At 52.4% G+C, this 18,997-nt stretch overlaps 1 protein-coding gene across 6 annotated transcripts in view; it reads left to right on the top strand.

Annotated features, from left to right (window-relative positions):
- The window catches only part of RNF220 (ring finger protein 220), a 214,246-nt gene that overhangs the window by 113,493 nt on the left and 81,756 nt on the right, over nucleotides 1-18,997 (top strand). For all 6 annotated transcript variants that reach the window (XM_017824756.1, XM_017824752.1, XM_017824753.1 and 3 more), the window contains exon 2: nucleotides 15,861-15,990. In XM_017824756.1, the coding sequence (XP_017680245.1) occupies nucleotides 15,861-15,990 (130 nt within the window). The remainder of the gene's footprint in view (nucleotides 1-15,860; nucleotides 15,991-18,997) is intronic.

Below are 18,997 nucleotides of genomic sequence, written 5' to 3'. Positions count from 1 at the left end.
CCATAAGGTGAAGTATAAACCTCAGCCTAGAGCCCATCTGCCCCTTGCCCCTCCAGCGCTCCTGCAGACGTCCCGCAGCAACAGCTCTGAGCTCAAGCAGGGAGGGATGAAACCAGTTTGCTGGGAAGGAGCCATAACTGCCTCAACTGGGACCTGCTGGGGACCCAGCATGGGGCTCCCGTCCCAGCTCTGCTCAGGATGTGTGACCTTGGCAAGTTGCATCTCCCTTTCCCACCACCCTTCTTCCCACCTGGAATACAGGGGTGAAGAAGGCGCTTTCCCTTCTGGGGAATTATTGGAGAATTAGGCCTTATTATGGTAATGCAGAAGCCGAGGAAAGACGGACGAAGCATTACAAAGGATTTTTTTCCCTTTCTCAATTAAATGAATGTTCTCCTAACCCATCGCGCCCAGCCCTCGTGTGTGCTGTTACAATTGTCTCTAAAAACTCTGTCTGATTTTTCAAGCAATTTCTCACGAAACAGGCACTTTCAGAAAAATCATAAGAAAGCAATCGTTTCAAATTGGTCATTTGGGACTCAAATTACTAATCTAATACATTTTTTATTGAGGGTTCCTGAAAGGTTCCATAAAACACGGTCTTTGAAGCTGCCCAAACTTGCCAGCCTCCCAGTCTGACAAATCGAATCCAACAATCCACTTTGTAGCTCAGGTTTAGGGCTTGTGAAGCTGCCACCAAAATAGCAGCATTTATATTTCTCCATCAATAGTGCCTATCTGGTCAGATTTTTAAATTCCCTCGGGTGTTTTGTTGATTTTCTTTTGCCTGTGCTGGATTTCTGTGTCTGTGTCCAGGCTGTAATGCTGATAGTGGGGATATTTGAGGGGGGTGGTTGACCTGGAATCTGCTTCTGAGCATCATCTCTGGCCCTGCTGGGAGGAGCAAGCAGGAAGACAAAAATTGGGCCAGACAAGGAGAGAACTGGGAGCCAGAGACTGACTTTTTTATTATTTATATTACTTTCATTATTTATATTATTTTCATTATTTATAGAATTTTATTGGTTTATATTATTTATAATGTTATTTATGTTTTTCTTGAGGCTGTGCTTAGATGGGGTCCCTATAACAGCAGAGCACTATGCACAGTCCCTGTCCCACTGAGCTTGAAGACTGAACACAGAAAGGAACTAAAATTTTGGACATACATGGAATTTTGGACATGCATGGAATTTTGATCTCATTTCTAGAAATGAGGGCTTAAAGCATGGGGAAATTAATGAGATTAGATAGATGATCTCTGGTCCTGAGCCTCTGTGTCATGTCATGGCCACAAGACTGTAGTCCCCTCTTTACAGCCATTTTTTGGGAAATAGGGGTAGCGCTGACCCACTTCCCAGTGGCCATTCTTTGTTGCAAAGCATCAGCCTCCATACACACAAAGCACTAATCAAATATATGTTAATTATCATTTTGGCAGATGCTGAGGGGCGTCTGAGTGCCGCCTTGAGGTACAACCAAAAAAAACAGCGCCTCTCTGATCAGGTCTAATAAAATCCAAAATAAAACTCTAGGGCTTGACAGCCAGCTCCTTCCTCATGCTGGAGAGGCAGCATCTAGCTAGGAAGATCAAACAGGTTGAGGCCAACACCACCTCAGCCTGCCAAGAGCCCAACCAAAATGGCTTTTCCCCTTGAACGTCTGGTGGTGGTTTTTCTTTTGCAAGATCTGCCAGTTGGGAGCAAGGCAGAAATGTGGGTTGGGGGGGGGGAGGATTTTCAAGCATTGCAGAAGGGAGAGGGAAGGACTGGGGGAGCCTGAGAGAAAGACACAGAAGGTTGCTTGGCTTCAGGCAGAGATGGGGATGGGGAGTTTGGGAAGAGAGGGGTAACCTCTGTCTGCAGCCCAGTGCCCTCAAAAGCACAAGGCTCATGGAGCAGGGATGGGGCTAGTGCAGCACTGATATTCCTGGTTCAGACCCTATGCATCTACCTATGTTAGTCAACACAGGGCAAGTCCACCTCCCCCTGAAACCTGCCTGCAGCAGCCTGCCCTGCCTCTGTCCCTGCCGAGTAGGAAAGCCAGCAGCACCAGGCACAGAGAGGTGTCAGTCTGCATCTCAGCATGAGGTCCCTGCACAGAGACACCACGGCAGGTCGGAACCATCACTCCTCACGCCACCAGGCTGCAGGTGTAGCTCTGCCAACCCCCTGATCCTTCCCACTGCCCTTCCTTGAACTCTTTCCAGCCGCCCGATGGCTTCGCAGGGTCCGTGTGCTCCGTCTCCTCTTCACTCTGAGGATTCTTGCCTCTCCCCAGCCGGGTCGGTCCCCTGGCCGCCGTGTGCCATGGCCACCTGCCACAGCTCAGCCTCCCCAGGACGGTGTCTAATGAGCTGTTTGCTTTAGCTGGAGGGAAGAGCCAGCCACGGGGCGGGAGCAGCAGGCAGCTGTGACGGCATGTCTCCCGGCCCGCCGCTCGACAGACTTGGGTGCAGAGAGGAGCGGAGGTGCCAAGTGCTGATCTGGCTTTTGTGCTGTCGAAGTCCATGATGTTGCTTTGGATTTACACCCATGGAAGCGGGATGGGAACTTGGCCCAAGGTCTCGGTGCTGTCATAAAGTCAAAGGAGCCTTCGGACCCACCACCAGGCCTTTAACTGGAGTGGGGGATGCAGTGGAGGAGAGAAGGGGTGAGGCTCAGGGCAAGGGGAAGGTAGCCCTGGTCTTCTTGGTCTCCTGGGAAAAAAGGGATGGTTACAGCAGCTGCCCATCATGGGAGAGAACAGCAAGAGTCTGGGCTCAGGACTCAGAAAGAGCAAGAAACCAGGACTTTCAATCCGTTTCCCATGCTCCTCCACATCCCCTCAACATAAAAAAGGTGCATTTCCTCGTGCATCAGCCGAGGCACCCCAGGGCATGGGGATGAGGGTGTTCCTGGGCCCAGAAGCTGTGCCTGTGAAGGTCAGGAGTTCCTGTGAAACGCCAGATCCAGCAGCAGATTAAGAGACCGAAGCATCAGGATGCATCCACGCCTTGTGCTGAGCATCTCTCTCCTGGGAGGGAAGGCTCTCAGGGCAGATTTCACCTTGTGCTAAGGGGTCAGTGAAATACTCCCGTGCCACTTAAATCCCACTTAAGTACTCTGCACTGGGGTGAAATTAACTCTCTCCACAGAATAAGCCATCAAGCAAAACTGATCTAAAAATCTACGCTGGGCCACAACTGAGCCACATTTCTATTAGCAAGTAAAAAAATATTTCCCATCCTTAGAGTTAAATGAGCCAATAGTTCAATCATGGAGCGAAAAGCAGCAATAGAGACAGGGATGCTGAGTGCCTCAGGTATTGGGAATCTATGCAAGGAATCACAATAAGCAGGACTCGCCTGTGTTCTCTGTGTTTGGTAGCAGTGTTATTCAGGAACCTATTTGCAAATGCCATCTTCCAAAGTCCTTTTTTTCCCCCTTGTTAAAGTTGCAGTGATAATAGGGCGATTACAGTGTAATAAGCTAAACGCAATCCATTAGTGGCATCGCGGCCATTTTTAGATCTTAAAAAAAAAAAAAATCAAAGCTGTTTAAGTTTTCTTATTATGCACATTAAAGGCAGGCAGCGGGGTCTGATCAAAGACACCACCACCCCTGTGCTCCCCCCACCCACCTCCTGTCCCTGCGTCTTGTCCCCCTCTGTTCATTAGTGGTCACAGCTGTGCAGTCGGCCAATTACTTGAGAATAATAAGTACATTTTGCAGTAAATTAAATATTAATTAGTCCTTGGCAGGTTGTTTTGGGGTTTTTTTTCCTCGTTTCCCTCCCTCCACCTGAAAACAGTGGAAGGGATGTGACACTGTTATTGCCTGTGTCGGCATGTGGATGAGGGTGGGGGAGGGTCTCCTCCACCCCTGTGCTCCATCTCCTCCAAGCTGGCTTGCAGCAAGGTCTTTCCTGCTCTCCCTAGAGGGTTCACTGCTGCTGGGCCAGGATTTGTAAACCCATCCCCAGTTTTGTCAATACCTTCTTCCAACTCAGGCACATCCCATCTCTGCCTGAGTTCCCATCCTGAATGCTCCACTTGGGCTCCTGGGGCAGGGCATCATCCCTAATTGCTTGTGGTGTGCATGTGAGAGTGGTCTGGAGGGAGCAAATAAATCTGTGTGAGGTTTGTCTGGCCATGGAAGGGTCTGCTCCATGGGGTGTGAGGGCAGATTGGCTGATGCAACCCTCTCCCCAGCAGTGCTAGTGTGAGAGATGCTGCCTGGTCCCCTGGACATGTGTGTGAGGCCTCATCCTGCCCTGATCCTGCACAGCAAGACCCCAACCCAAACAGTGTGTGTTGTGCCAGGAGATGAGGAAGAAGAGTAGTCCCTGGCCAGGGGATCAAAGGGTCTGCCAGGGACTCTGGGGACAGAGTGACCTGGTCTGGTTTTGTCTGTTCCCATGGAAATCAGACTGCCTTGAACAAGTGCGGACTCCGGGGAAAAAGCCCTGCAGACTATGGTCAGGTGAAGCTCAGACCAGATCCCAAGTGTGGATCTGCTGGGAAGAACAGTTCCTTAAAGTGAGCCAGGTGGGCTAGTTTTGATGTCGTCAACATATTCGCTTGTATTAAGTTTAAAGAACAAATGCAGTGGAAAGAAAAAGAGGATGAAAAGAGCAGCTAAACTTTGCATAGGAGGGTTGAGAGCCTGATGTGGAGGGAAGACCTGTCCTTGCTCTAGAGCTCTCCAGGAGCACTGCAGAGGCTGGCACAGGAATCCCTAGGAGCCCTCAGCAGTCAGGACAGGAGGGGCAGATGCTCTGGTTGCTCACCCATTCCCTGCTGGCTTACTCCAGTTGGAGCTGTTGTCCCTGTCACCTGGGCTGTGCCTTCCTAAAGTGCAGGATTACCTTTGCTCCCTACAGCCAGACAGGACCCTGGAAACAAGGAGATGGGGTCTTAGCATCCCACTCACCACCCATCCTTCCTCCCTGCCACCAATTTCAGTGTGAGCAGAGGAGAGAGCATTCTGTGCTCCCTCTCCTTGCAAACCCCTTACCAAGAGTTTTTGGGGCAGGAATGAGCTACATTAGCAAAGCCAGAGTGGTCTGCCTGTTGGCAGATCCCAAGGTAAAAGGGTCCACTTGTTCAGCTCTGCTGGATTTACACTTTACTAACAGCTCTGCAGGCTGCCTTGTGATGCTCCGTGCACCACTTTGCCCCTCAGTGCTCTTGAGTGCAATTAAGTTGTGGAGTTTTTTTAAATGTAGCTTGACAATATGCAGGTTAGGTTTGTATTTTATTTACAGCTTTTACTTGGGGACCAATAAAACCCCAGCTGGCTAATGTGAGATCTAAAACTTGCATCTCACTCTTTGCCTTGGATATCTTTTCTATGGTAAACTATTTATTTGCGTTTCATCTTGTACAAGCTCCTCTTTCCATGCTGAGAAGCCAAGAGCTCCAGGGGCTCTTTGAAGACTATTTGCTATAGGATAGCGACTGGAATTCTCTTTAAACATCCGTGCCTGCTTTGTCCTACAACTGGCCTCTTGGTGTCAACACGCAGTTTTGTGCGAGTTTCCTGTGCAAAGCTAACATTTGCACGCTCCCCTGGCAATTGCGCTTCCAGATCCCTCTTGTTCAAGCATATCCCATCATTTATTCCTGCAAGAATGAGCAGCAGTTACTCCACGTGCCAAATCAGAGGCGGCATCAAGGCCTCTTTAAATAGCAAGATTTAACTGGTTTAAGAATGACCGCTGTGCTGCTCAGGTGGGACAAACGTGCCGTGTCACCCACGTGACTGGTCAAAACAGTCCACGTTTGGATTGCAAGTATGTGGTCCCCCCTGTTTCTGAGCCTTCAGGTTCTCATCATGCAATTGAAGTGCAACAAAATCTTCTTGCAAATGGTTATTCGACAGCAGGATGAGGCGCACCCATGCAAAATCCCAGCGCATTTCAACGTCAGGCAAACAGAGATCTCCCGGACGCTGACCCTAGCATGGCAGCAGAACGCATGTGAAGGGTGAGGTGGCATCAGGCTAGTGACACAAATCATGCTAAAAATGCCAAATAGCTGCGTTTACATGCATTCGCAACCCAAGGGTCGTGCTCTTGCCACAGAAAGGGAGATGAACCCTGGTGAGATGGGAGCGAAGCTCCTGAGGATGCCTCTGGGAGGGAAAGATCAAGAACCGTTGCTCATAATGGCATCAGCTGCTAAAACAGTCATAATAATAAGGGGGTGGGGAGGATGCTGAGGGGATAGATGCAGCCGTGTGATGAGTGCCCGCTGTGTGCCGGTGCATCTGCCCAGTGACATCCCAGTGTGTCCATTCTCGCTGGGTTGTTGCAGTGTTGCCTTCAGTGCATGTATCCCAACATCCAGCCCCCTTTTTAAATTCCATCAGTGGTTTCTGTTACGTGGATGGAAAAGGCTGGGACAAGCCTTAGGAAGGCACAGAGCGGAAAATATTTTTTTTCTCTCCAACATTATTTTTTCACTCCTTCTGTTTCCCTTTTTGCCATCTCATGGCTCTCTAAATTCACAGGAGCTTTTCCTCAAGGTGAAATGAAGGCTCTGGGCTGCATTTGGTGGTGCCGACAACGGGGGATGAGGGTCAGGGAGGGTTAAGCAGGGAGGGGGCAGTGCAACAAGGCAGCCTGATCTAGTGATTAAACAAAGGGATTCAGCCAACATGTGTAAAATTAAGTGATCAAGAGTTGATTACAGAGTGCATTGATTGTGTACTGATGGATTAAACAGAGTCGTGCTCGGGATGCGATTTTCCGAGCTGGGCACGGAAAGCGCAGGCAATCGACGTGTTGGCCAGAAGGACCCGCTTCTCCCAATCCCTGGCTTTTATACATTCTCCAGATAAATCTGCAGAGAGGCCCGTGGAATTATAATCGATTATCCATTTCTCAAAGTCACTTAAGGGCCCTGAGCTACAAGCTAAAGTGCCGGTGCTGCGAAGAGGCATTGGGTATGCGCCGGCATGTGCAGGTGCTGGCGCGAGGGGAAAATGTGGCAATGACCCTGTGTGCTGCAAGCTGATGAATCTATTTTCTTGTAGGAAATAGTTTTGACAGTTCAATATCTGTGTTTTCGATATGTGCCCCACACACCCCCGAGGGAGGAGAGGAGAGGAGCTGGAAAAGTGGGAGGGAGAGAGTGGGTGGGAGGCAAGGAAAGACTCTACCCCATCACCCCTTCAAATTATAGGCGTATCAGTATATCACCAACTTAACAGGCTGCCCTCCAAGTCAAGGGCATGGGAGTAGCATGGCTGCCTGCAGGCATTTTCTGCAGGGCCAGGATGGCTGGAGCCCCTCTTGGGGCACCTCGCTGGGCTGGGGGGGACCCACAGCACACCCCTGGCCCACTGGCAGTGTGGTAGTCCCTAAGCTCTTGTTTCACTGCCAGTGGGGAAGGCAGAGACCCATTTCCAGGCCGGTCCTTTCTCAGGATGAGGCCAGATCCTTCGCCAAGGACCCAGAGGAGCAGGAGGATGGGGCTGAGAGAGCTGAGCAGCTGCTGCCCGGTGCAGGAGTGTCCTGCAGGTTTGGCAGGGACCTGGGATGTGCAGTGGTGGAATGGGGCTGGGAGGGAAAAACCCCTCCAGCTCTCTCCCAGTCCCTGTGCAGGACTGTTGCTCCTAGTCTCAACTGCATCCCTGTTTCTGGTCCAGATGAAGCAATCAAGGCATGATGCAGGCCCCAGAACTGCCCAGGACCTCAGACTCCAACTCTTGTACAGGCTCCCAGCCAGATACGGGGATGTTTCTGTGAAACTCCCGCCTTCTCTATTTCCCACTGTCATCATTTTTTGGCAGTTAAAGAACGTATTTTGCTCCAGGTCTTTCCATCCCAAGAGTTGATGCAGAGCATGGATAGTCAAAGCACACTTTGGCAATGCAGCTACACAGCTCCTTCTCTCTGCCGTCTCCCACTGGGCCAGCAGGAACCCCAGGTTGGGTGACTGGCTCAATCAGTGGCAAAAAGGAGCCCTTTTAACAGGAAACAGGGCCTGAGGCCAGGCATGCTGGTGAATGCTGCCCAGCTGCCAGCTCTGGGTGCTCAGCCTCAGGCATTCTGGGTGGCCGAGGAGGAGGACGGGGGATGGTGAGGAGGCAGAGTCATTCCTCACGCTCTGTCAAGCCATGATGCACACATGGCACAGGAATTGAGAGAACCCTGGGGTCTTGTGCCTGGCTTCCTGTGTGCTGGAAAGCATGCTGGGTCCCAGCACCTCATTTCAGAAATCCCACTGAGGAAGGGCTGACCCCTGCAATGGAGGGCAGCTCAAGGACATGGGGGAAGGAGGTGCATCATGCTCCAGGAGATCCCCCAGGGTAGAAGGATAGAGCTGTAGGATTCCATCAGGAGTGTTTCTGCTGTGCCATATTCACTGAAGCCAGGGACACACTGGTGCTGTGGAGACCCAACTGCTACCCAGGACTTGTTTTCTGGAGATGAGGTGGTGGGTTGGAGGAGGCTCCAGTTTCATTGCCAGGGCAGAGTATGGATGGCAGCAGGAAGATCCAATTCTGTTGTCCAGAGGTTTCCCAAACACATACTAGCACCCATTAGAGAACCTGGAGCAGAGAAGGGGGATCCCTGTCTGTCCCTGGTCCCTGATGACCCTATTTGGTTGATCTCCAGCCCAGTGAGGGTTGCAGCTGGGCCCCAGAGTGCTTCCTTGGGGGAAGCCTGCATGGGCAGCCTGCTCCACTGGGAGCCATGAGGGAGGAGGGTGGGGATGGAGGCAGTGCAGCCCCTTCCTTGGCTTTCTCTTGATGTTTCTCTACTCTGCTCTTGTGAAGCCCGAGAAAGTGTTTCTGCTCTGCCCTGCGGAGCCACGTTGAGCAGCACCATGGGGCGACAGGATCGCAGCCCGTCCCAGCCCTCCTCTTTCCCTCTCCCTTCCAGGTCCCTGTCATGCTCTCCCTTTCCAGCTCTCCCAGCGGCCTGCATCCCTCTCATCGAGGATTCATTGTCTTGTCAGCCTCTAGTTAGCCGCCATGCGTGTGAATCATAAATTACCCCGCCCGGGCCTCTGCTATGCTTCAGCACAGACAAAAAAATTGCACTCCATCACCGTGTCTCCCGGCTTTTAGTGGTATTGATCAATGCTGCTCCCTTCCCGCCCCCCCCCTTTTCATTTTAACCGAGCCGGTTAAGTGCAGTATCTTATTTTGTGCTGGGACAAATGAAAAGAATATTAGCAAGGGCTGAAATATATCTCTTTTTTATCTCTCTGCTACTTTTTTATTGAATCTTTCTGAGTAGGTGGCTTTCCGCAGGATGACAGCCTCATGACAGGCTCCTCATTAGAGCCGAGACAGTAATTGTGATGCATTTCCCTGCGCGGCCTTTTCACTCTCCCCCCCCCCCTCCTGCCTTTCCTCCTCTCTCCCTTTCCCCTGATTTGTAAAGTGATTGGATGTACAGACTCACTCAGTTTCTTAAATTATTGCCCAGCTCAATCCATCTTCCACTGCCCCGCACCGGGCAGCCGTGATCTCCGCAGATGGAGAGCCAGGGCCAGATCATGGGCAGCGGGGTCAGGTGCTCCAGGGGGTTCCTCTCCTCGCTGCCAGGCTGCAACTCACCATGTGAGATGTGGTGCTGGACCCAATGGGGTGTGCAACAGCCCCTGAAGATCTTAGAGCGATGTTTAAACATACGTTTTTACTGAGTGACCCTTGGGATCAACCCCAGCTGGGTTAGCTGCATGGGAGCAGCACTGCACCAGTTTACACCAGTCCTCTCCAGTATCCAGCTCGTCTGGACAGGCAGCTACAAGAGCAACTCTTTCCTTCAGAAGGAAATCAGTACTTTAGCAAGCTTTTCTGCCTCAGATCCCTCTGTAGCTTTTACCCTCGGGAGAAGCAGGTGTATTTTCTAAGCTGCTTGGCAGCCTGGGCACCTTAGCAGGCAGCAGTGCAGGGGATCAGACCCTTGGTGGGGATGCAGCAGGTCTGAGAACAGCTCTTCTCTGTGACCCAATTTGTTCATGGGGTTGCAGAGGTCCCTCTGTCTGTCTGTGTCTCTCTGTGTTTTATACACAAAACCAGCTGTCACTCATGCCTATGCCTCTTTTTGCAGCAGTGGCCCCATGGTGTGCCCAGCACAATCCAAGTCCAGCTTCTGCTGGTGCCCTGTGGCAGCTTTGCACTGTCATGCAGGAGTGGAGAAGCAATTCCTCGAAAGCTTTTTTTTACCTGAAAAGCCATTTTTCCAGACCTCTGCCACCTTCCTGCCTGCACAGACTTCCAAAAGGCACATGCTCCAGGGAAGGTCTGCTCGATGCAGGGTGATTCCTTGGCAGTCTGGATGCGCTAGCTGCACTATGGGCTGTTTGCAGAGTTAAGTCGTGCTGTGGATGCATTTATGGCCAGACACTGAACCAGCCACAGCACCCAAACCTGGAGTCACCTCACTGCCCATCACTGTCCCTGGCACCTGGATCTCCACTGCCCCATGCAGAGCAACTGCAGGAGGGGTCAGATCCAGGGTGCCTGGTCCTGGGCAGCAGGTTGAGGTCTGCATCCTACACAGCTGAGGTCTGCATCCCACAGCCAGGCAGGAACCAAGGGAAGGAACCTTCACTAGAAGGAGTGGGAGGTGCCCTGACCTCAAGTGCAGGTTTTTGAGGGCCATATACCTTTTGGTACCAACCAGCAGGATGCAAGGCAGCGCCCAGCAGACAGGATGTAGCCCCATGGGAATGGCACTGGCACCCCACCAGTAAATAACAGGGAGATGGGAGAGCAATGAGCAGCATTATTCCTGTTCCCTTACTTGATTACCAAACACTTTTTGCCTCTGCTGTTATTCTGGGGTGCTCTGCACTGACACATGAACCTTGTCTGCCTTCCTTGTCCCAGTGTTGTCATCCCCCCTTGACTGCCACTTACTGCCAGGGCTCTGCGAGCCTCATCAGTTGTGGTGCAGGCTCGCCAGGAGAAGAGCGAGTGTTTTGCTATTTCCAAGCTAATGTGGGGCTTTCTTTGAATTATTGTTTTTTGAGCTGGAAGGAAAGGAGGCTTGTCACACGAGATATCTGCTATCAGTACACAAATAACAGCAAGCCCATCATCGAATGGAAAATAATCGCCGCGGAAACCGAGTTGCAGGGCAGCCGGGAGGGATTATTACAGGCGCTGGCAGTGGCGATGCTGTCAAGGAGCCTGTGTCAGCACTTCCATTACCACCCACCTGGTTTCAGTGCGGCCCCCGAAGCAGCGCGCGGGGCCCCAGCGTGGGGTCATTTCTATTCAGAAGAGTTTCAGATCAACTGGCTTTGATTGGGTTTAAATGATGGAGTGTTTAAGGGGGAGAGAGAGGAAATACGAGGATGAGATGAAGGGAGGCATCTCAGAGGAGGGGGGGTTTGGTACTCAGAGAAGTGGAAAACAGTTTGAGATAGGAGAAATCAGGAGTTGGGAGGGAACAGCTGGTCCTCGTGGAAGCAAGTTTCAGATGGCCCCAGGGAAGGACAGCACCCCCTGTGCCACCCGTTGCAGCAGTTCCCTGGGAGGCACCTGACTCTGCATTAAGCCATCAGTGCAGATGAACAATTGAGTTACAGACAATTTATTTCATTCGTTTGGCAATGCGCTGAGCTCCTGGGCAGAGAGAGCCCTCATGCCTTGTAAACTTTGCTCATTGAGTGATTTGGGAGCATTGTTTCCTCCGTAGTGGTGAGGGGCTGTATGCATCCCATGCTGTCATCCCAGGCTGTTGGTGGGCTGGGTTCCCTTTTTTCCTCACTTAAATGCTCTCCAAAACGGCAGTTCGCATTCTGCTTGTGAGGGAAAGCTCTCCCTTCAAAGTGACCCACTCCCACCCTGCATAAGCCTTACAAAGCTGTCAGGGCACAGGCGTAGGGCAGGAGCAGGGATGACTTCACGGCTCCCTGCCTATTCAGTGTCACGCTTGTGTCCCCATTACCTGAGCTGCACTCCCAGCCTGAAACCCAGGTCCCATTACCGGCTGCTTTGTGGTGAATCAGGCCTTTCTCAGAGGACTCATGGGAATTATGTCGGATCTGTATCAGTGTAACTGAGTGTGCAGGATCCAGCCCTCCATCCCCAGTGGGATCAGGAGGGTTCGTTTCAGTCCCCACCTGGGCTGGGATCCATTTGCAGATGCCCTCCGAAGGTGCCTGTGGATAAATTCCTCCACACAGGGGTGCGTCTGCACGCTGAGACCTCTGCTTTCAGAGCAGGAAATATTCGGTTTCAACACTTGGAGTTAAACATTTCCGCGGAGCCCAGGAGACCGTGCAAACAGCGGGAGCACCGAGGCTCTGCCTTTTCATCTCTCTGGCGCTGGCAAGCAGGGGGTCAGCAGCAGGGGAAGCACGGCAGAGCCGAGGAGGGTAAACACTGGAGCTGAGCCTACCGAGTAACCAGAGAGGGAAGGGGAGAGAGAGGGGCAAAGAAAACAAAAACACAGCTGCCAAAAAACAAAAGCCTGAAAAGAGCCATTCAGTGTCTCCCAGGAGCGGGTTTGGCACAGGGCAGGGAAGGACAAGCAGGGAGTAGGCGCAGGTCCATCCCACTCAGGGATGTGCACCCTTTGTTTGACCCTGTGCAAATCAATGCCCTCTGCTCCATCCAGCGGGGTAGTACCTACACCCCAGCACAGTCCAGCCACACACACAGTGCGGCATCCTTTGTGTTTTTCATGGATATCAGGATGTCCCTGCTCCCAAAGGGAGAGACAGGATATATGCATCCCCCTCCACCTTGGCATTCACAAATGTAACCTGAGGACTTGCCAAGCCCATCCTCTCCCTCTCCCCACAGCCCAGCATCCCACGCCGTGGAGCTGGGGTACCACTGCCCACCATGAGACACCACAGCGTGGGTGTGTGCGAGGCTCTGGGGCGCGCCGCGGATGTGGATGCTGCTGATCTGGGGAGACGCATCCCAACAGCAGCCTCTGTGGCACTGCAGGCAGGCAGTGGGTTCCACAGACCTGGGGAGGCTTGCGTAGGTGTCCTGCTGGCACGGGAGATGGTCCCTGCCTTCTGCCTGTCACTCGCACTTAGACCTGCTCCTGCGAAAGCGCGTTGTCAGCCCCTTGGGCCAGGAGCCGGGGCTCTTTCTGTCTCCTGCTTTGCAATCTGTATGTCAGGGACTTGGCTGCATGTCCGGGTTCCTGTTCTCCTGCCCCTCTGGAAGCCCTCATTTCAGTGCAAGCACCATCTTCCTGCACTCACCAGAGCAGGGGGATCTTCCCTGCCTATCACGAGGATGAGGGGTGACAGCTGTCACATCCTTCCTTGGCATGAATTCGTCACTGTATCATTGGTGTAGCTGGTGGAAAAGGCCATTGCTGCTCATTTCTCCTGCTGGCCTGGGCTGGGACCAGCCATGGAAGGCAGCAAGGCTCCTTCCCATGGCATGAGATCCCTCCTGGTTGCTCCAGGCGTAGAAATCCAAAGTCGCCCCTGCTTAGGAACATGCACCCCATGGAATAGTACTGGAGTTAAAGCAGGGAGCAAGGACTTGGGTGTGCAGGAGGTTAAAAAAGCCACCAGTCTGGTGTACAGAGCTGGTCCCCGGGAGGGACCCCAACTATGCTTCCTGAGGCTACCAATCCCAGGTCCAGGACACTCCATCACCTCCCCCAGCAAATGAACACCTCTGGGCTCTCTGGAGAACAGAGACACAGGGATGTTCAACCTCTGTTTCACCCTCCTTTGCTGCTGAAAGCATCCCTGCTGAAGCTGTGGATGGCAGGCGAGGGGGGCTCACAGCCCCCACAGTGGTGGCCTGGGCTGGGGGCGGGGATGCAGCGCGGTAGGGCGGAGGGCAGCCTGTTTACCCATCCATCTGTACACCCCACAGCAGGAATCCAGCAGGATTTCCCGTCCACTCAAAGGCTGCCTGTTTATTTTGGGAGGGAGACTCAGACAGCTCCATTGTTTTGCTGTGAAGTTGGGGTTATAAATAGCAGGTGGTCGGGGACGCTCCTGGGCTATTTTGGGCCCCCACTAGACAAAAGTGGAAAAGCTCCAAGAGGAAGGTGGAATTACTGAAATGCCGACCTTTCCGGCAAGGGTCAGCGGGAGCTGGGTGTCTGGTTTTGGGTTGGGTTCTTGACATTATTTAAACATGAGGGAAGGAGGAGAGAGGAACATGTTCCCAGTTGCATGGACTTCGTGCTATGTCCTCCTCAGCACCAAGAAGGGTGGTGGGGATGAGGGCTGAGGCACCTGAATTCTGCATCAGAGCCTCTGGGTTTAGCCCAGGTCTGGAGGAGAGACCACAGCGGGGTTTTCCACCTGGCTCTGCAAGTGGGAGCGTTCCCAGTGGATAGGGAAGCTGGGGAGGTAGGGAATGCACCAAAGCACTGGCCTGCCCCAACTTGCCCCTCATGCCTCAGTTTCTCCCATCTCCTATAGGGATGCTGAAGGAAAGGGCAGGTAATGTCCCAGAGACAGCCCTGCTTCCACCAGGCACATACACCGTGTCCTGCTGGAAGGCAAAGATAAGCCAAGGTGACTCTCAAACTTATTTCAGACCCTTTCTCTCGTTAAACACCTGCGCCAGGAAGGTTGTACAGGGAGGAGCAGGGACCCAGTAAAGCCACTCACACCAATGTTTTATCCTTTGAGAAGGTCTGTTCCTTTAATGGGGATTCATTTAACTGGGCTCTGCCATCGTTAGGAGCCATAAAATGGCACCTTTTGGCTCCTGATTGGAAGGCCACGTTTCACGCAGCCCCCTCGTATCCAGCAACGGCTGCTTTATTGTGCATTGCTGCCTCTCACTCGGATTTAACCAATTTGATCCATGTCTAATACATAAATAAATAATCCAGCAGGAGGGTTCACGTTGGATGACAACAGGCGGCTATAAAACACGTTTCTCCCTGCCAGAGCCATCTGAGCCAGGCTCCGCACGCCCTCTCATGAGCAGAGCTGCTAGTACAGCTGGGAGAGGGGGCCTGGGGACCCACAGGCTTCTCTCTTTTATTGAAACTTCATTGTTTGCTTTAGAGTTTTATTTTATGTTAAATAGATGCTGTATATTCCTTACACAGGGGGCAATAAAGTTTCTGAGCTGGAATAAATTGGCTTCAGAGCAGGGAGAGAACCAGGGAGATATGGCTGGGCAGGGGAGTGGTGGGGAGGATTTGGTGTAAGGAGGGTGTGAGGAAGCACCTTGCTTCCCAAGCTGCCACAGGGACTTAGCCCAGCTAGGGATTGGGGTATACAGGCACCCCTAAATCTCACTGAGGGATGATACAGCCCCAGGGGGGCGAGGGCTCTGGCAGCTCTGGGTTACAGAGCTGCTGGTGGTGTGGGGAGGACAAGGAGCCCCAGCCCAGCCCCGGGACAGGTGAGAAATCCTGGATAATGAGCATCCAGACCTACTCCCTGCCATGTGCAGCCTAGTGCCATGGGTTCTCCTCTGCCCCCCAACATTGTGTGCCTATGGAGAGTTGCTCTTCACTTCAGGGGAAAGCTCATCCTGACCCACCCAACTTCAGGAATGCCAAGGAGGATGAAGACAGCTCTTCATAATTAACTGTTATTAGCTAATAGGAACAATGAGCAGTGCTGTGTCATCCGTCTTCCCCAAGTCACACCACCTGCACCACAAAGCTGGGGTTGCATGGGGTCACTCCTGAAATGTGGCTTTTGCTGCTCTCCTTGTAAGACTGGAGGGCCCACAGCCAGGGCTAGGATGCTCTCTTGCCAGTTGCTGTCCCACTGCAGAAGAGAGCCAGTCTCTGCCCCAGGGAGTGTGAGATGGGGAGAGAAATGGGGCTATACCATGAGAAAATCTCCTGGTTTCAGTCCTGTGCTAGGACGGGGACCAGGGCAGAGCAAAGGCAATGCTGATGGCAGCCAATCTGAGCTAAAGCTTTGTCCCTTCTTCTCCTCCCTACAGGCAAAAAGAAAGCAACTTTGTTTGACAGCCAGGCTCCAATCTGCCCCATCTGCCAGGTCCTACTTCGCCCCGGGGAGCTGCAGGAGCACATGGAACAGGAGCTGGAGAAGCTCACCCAGCTGAACATCAGGTAAGCAGCTCCTTGGGGACCACCAGCATCCCTGGGGAGCCAGCTGGGGCACCTGCAGGTGGCAGAGGAGATGGTGGTACCCACAGCTACCAGTTCCAGAGATCTAGTGCTAGACAGCAAGGCAGAAACATTTTCCTGGAGTTCACTGCAATGGTAAAGTCAGGCAGAAATGCCTCCCAAGGGGCACAGGCATCCCTTTCCCTGGGGACGTGTGTTTGGTGAGCAGTTCTCACGTTGCTGACATCCCATGAAAGAGCAGCCCTGCAGCATTGGTGCACACTGCTCCTCAGCTACCTTCAGCTCTCTTCTGCTTTCCCCAGCACAGAAAAGTCCTCTAATAAAAAAAAAAAAAAAATAATTGCATTTTAACTGCTGGCAGTTATTTAGGAAATGGCTGCAGCCAAGGGTTGGCATATCCCTGCCCCTGCCTTAATAAAACTCGGCAGCCTTGGAAAAGAGCGTGTTTATTTCAATTATTAATGAATTCTCCGGTCATTAAAAGGTGAGGAAAGGAATCAAACTGCTGACTAGAAGCAAAGTTACGTCACCAGGTGGTAGGAGAGGAGGGAGAGCATATGTGTCAGTGTGTGTGTGTACACCAGGGCGATGGGGTGCACGTGGCTGTGCGCAGTGCAGAGGATGCAGAATCCATCCCATCTCTGCCTGGGATCTTCTTTGATTCAGCAATAGCCATTGCACATGGAGGGACAAGGAGGGAGCTTTAAGTTAGAGGGAGACCTCCCCAGATGGATCTGGGTTGAGATATCCCAAATTCGACACCCACAGCCTCAAGCTGAGACCCGCATCCCCCACGCATTGCACAGGAAGATAGAGAAGGGGGGGAGCAGGGAACAGGCAGCCCATTTATCCCCTGCGACACCCAGTCCCCTTGCAAGCATAATTTATGGTGTAATTTGGGCCGCATCCAACTTAATAAAGGGCCACTGCAAATTAGTGAACAGGTTTAAATGAACAGAAGCAATTAGTGCTCAGAGGAGCCCATCAAAGAAGTTGGGCCAATATCAGAGTGAAACTGAAACCGCAAGCCAGGAGCAGAGGCTGGCTGGCGCGAAGCGGTGATGGGAAGGTGGCGTTTAATGGGAAAGGAAAGGAAACCCTAAATCATAAAGCATGACAAGGGCCATTGTGGGCCAGCTGACAAATGAAAAAGAATGGCTTTATTCCTTTAAATAACAGCAGCAGTTAGAGAGGAGACAGCTCTCCCTGGCTTGCCCTCGCTTCCCTGGCCTGCTCCACTCGGCCACGCAGGCGGCGAAGAAGAATCAGAGGTCTTTATTAATTATTAAATAACGACTCCCTCCGTAGCATGATAGATAACGTTCAATCTAGGCGATGGATTCAGGCAATGGAGGCTAATCTGTAATACAGCAGCTCTGCACAGGGATGGGCTCTCCCTGTCCTGGAGGGGAGCGATGCAAGGGCCAGCAGCAGCAGCAGGGTGGGAGGGCAGCAGTAGTGGGCAGGAACAGCAGGCAGCAGAGTGTGAGAGGGTTGAAGTCCCATGCACTGCCCAGCTCCAGCGGGGCAGCTCAGTGTAGCGGGTGGCCCTGTTTCCCATTCCCCCACCTTTCCCGCCTGGAGAAGCCAGGAGCAAGAACACATCAACAAGAGAAGAGAGAAACTAATAATGATCTCAAATAACCCAATAAACATAAAAATAAAATGTAGGCCTATAAACGTGACGGGCACCGGCAGCCCTGGCCGCTCCCTGCCAATACCGACTTGTTACCGAAATGGCCGAGCAGCTGTTACTTATCAGTCTGATGGGGAGAAGCGAACCAGGGGGCTGCTTTCCAAGGGCTTTTTTTTTTTTTTTTTTTTTTTTTAATTAAGTCTAAAGAGTCACCCTAAAAAATAGGCAGGAGGAATTAAGGTTTTAATAAACCTTAATGATTTGCAACAAAATCATACATTTACCGTTCTCGGGGTTGGGAAGGCAGATCCCCTCCTGCCTGCTGAGCCTGCAGCGCTGGAGACTTGGCGGGCGCTGCATCAGCTCCTGCTGCAGCACCGGGACTCCTCGTGTGCTGGGATCTCTCCCGAGGGACCATGGCCGCAGGGTTGTGTGGTGTGGTGAACCAGCCAAGATGCTGTCGTAGGGTCAGATCAAGAGGCTGGTGGAGAAGCAAGGAGGGGGGCTTTGCCCTGTGCCATCACCTCTGCCGGGTGTTGAGCACTCGCTTGGACTTTCAGGTGTTGTTGGAGTGGGGAGCTCGAGGAGGGCAGAGGAAGGAAAAGTAATTTCTCCAGGTGACTACAGGAGCTTCTGGGGGCTGAGATACAAGGGAGCTGTAGGCACCACCTGGATGATGCTACACATGGTTCCACATCTCCAGGAGCAACTCACCCACTCCAATGAACCCCTTGCTCAGCTGGTGGCAATGGGATTTGTTATCCCCCAGAGACAGGGGCAGCCCTTTTTCCTCCCATGGGCAGTGCTGGTGTGACCATCCTGGCCTCAGGACAGGGACATCTCAAGGTCTACCCAGCTGGAGCATCATGCAGTAAGGCAGGAGGAGCCATGTGGCAACAGGGCAGCACCCATCCATGCCTAAGGGCTGTGTGTGTCCGGGGGTTGAACACTGGTTGTTGGAACAGTGATGAACATCACTCAGGAGGATCCAACCCTGGTGCAGGGTCAAGCTTTCACTCGAAAAAGCAGACTTGAGTGGGAATGAGGTACCTGGGTTTCTAGCTCTGCTGCCTTCTTGGTGTGTCCAGTCTCCCAAAGCATAGCGAGACCCATGCTTGTGCTTGCCCCACAGCTCCTCCACCCCGTGTGGGTCCGACCGAGCCTCGTGCACAGCTCCGTGCTGCGAGGCAAGGCTCTCTGAATGCAAATTTCATTTCTGAGCCACTGGCGCTGTTTCAAGAGCGGCAGCCTCCGAGCCCTTCTCGGTGTTACATATGTAACAGCCTCATTGAACTTGACATGTCAAATTCAGGCCATTTGTGCAAAATCTCCCTTTAATAATACCGTTTCATT

Source organism: Lepidothrix coronata, unplaced genomic scaffold (genome assembly GCF_001604755.1).
Source record: "Lepidothrix coronata isolate B3197 unplaced genomic scaffold, Lepidothrix_coronata-1.0 Scaffold112, whole genome shotgun sequence".
In the NCBI taxonomy this organism is placed as follows: domain Eukaryota; kingdom Metazoa; phylum Chordata; class Aves; order Passeriformes; family Pipridae; genus Lepidothrix; species Lepidothrix coronata.
The sequence above is the reverse complement of the archived record's forward strand: the minus strand, read 5'-3'. Positions and strand labels throughout refer to the sequence as shown.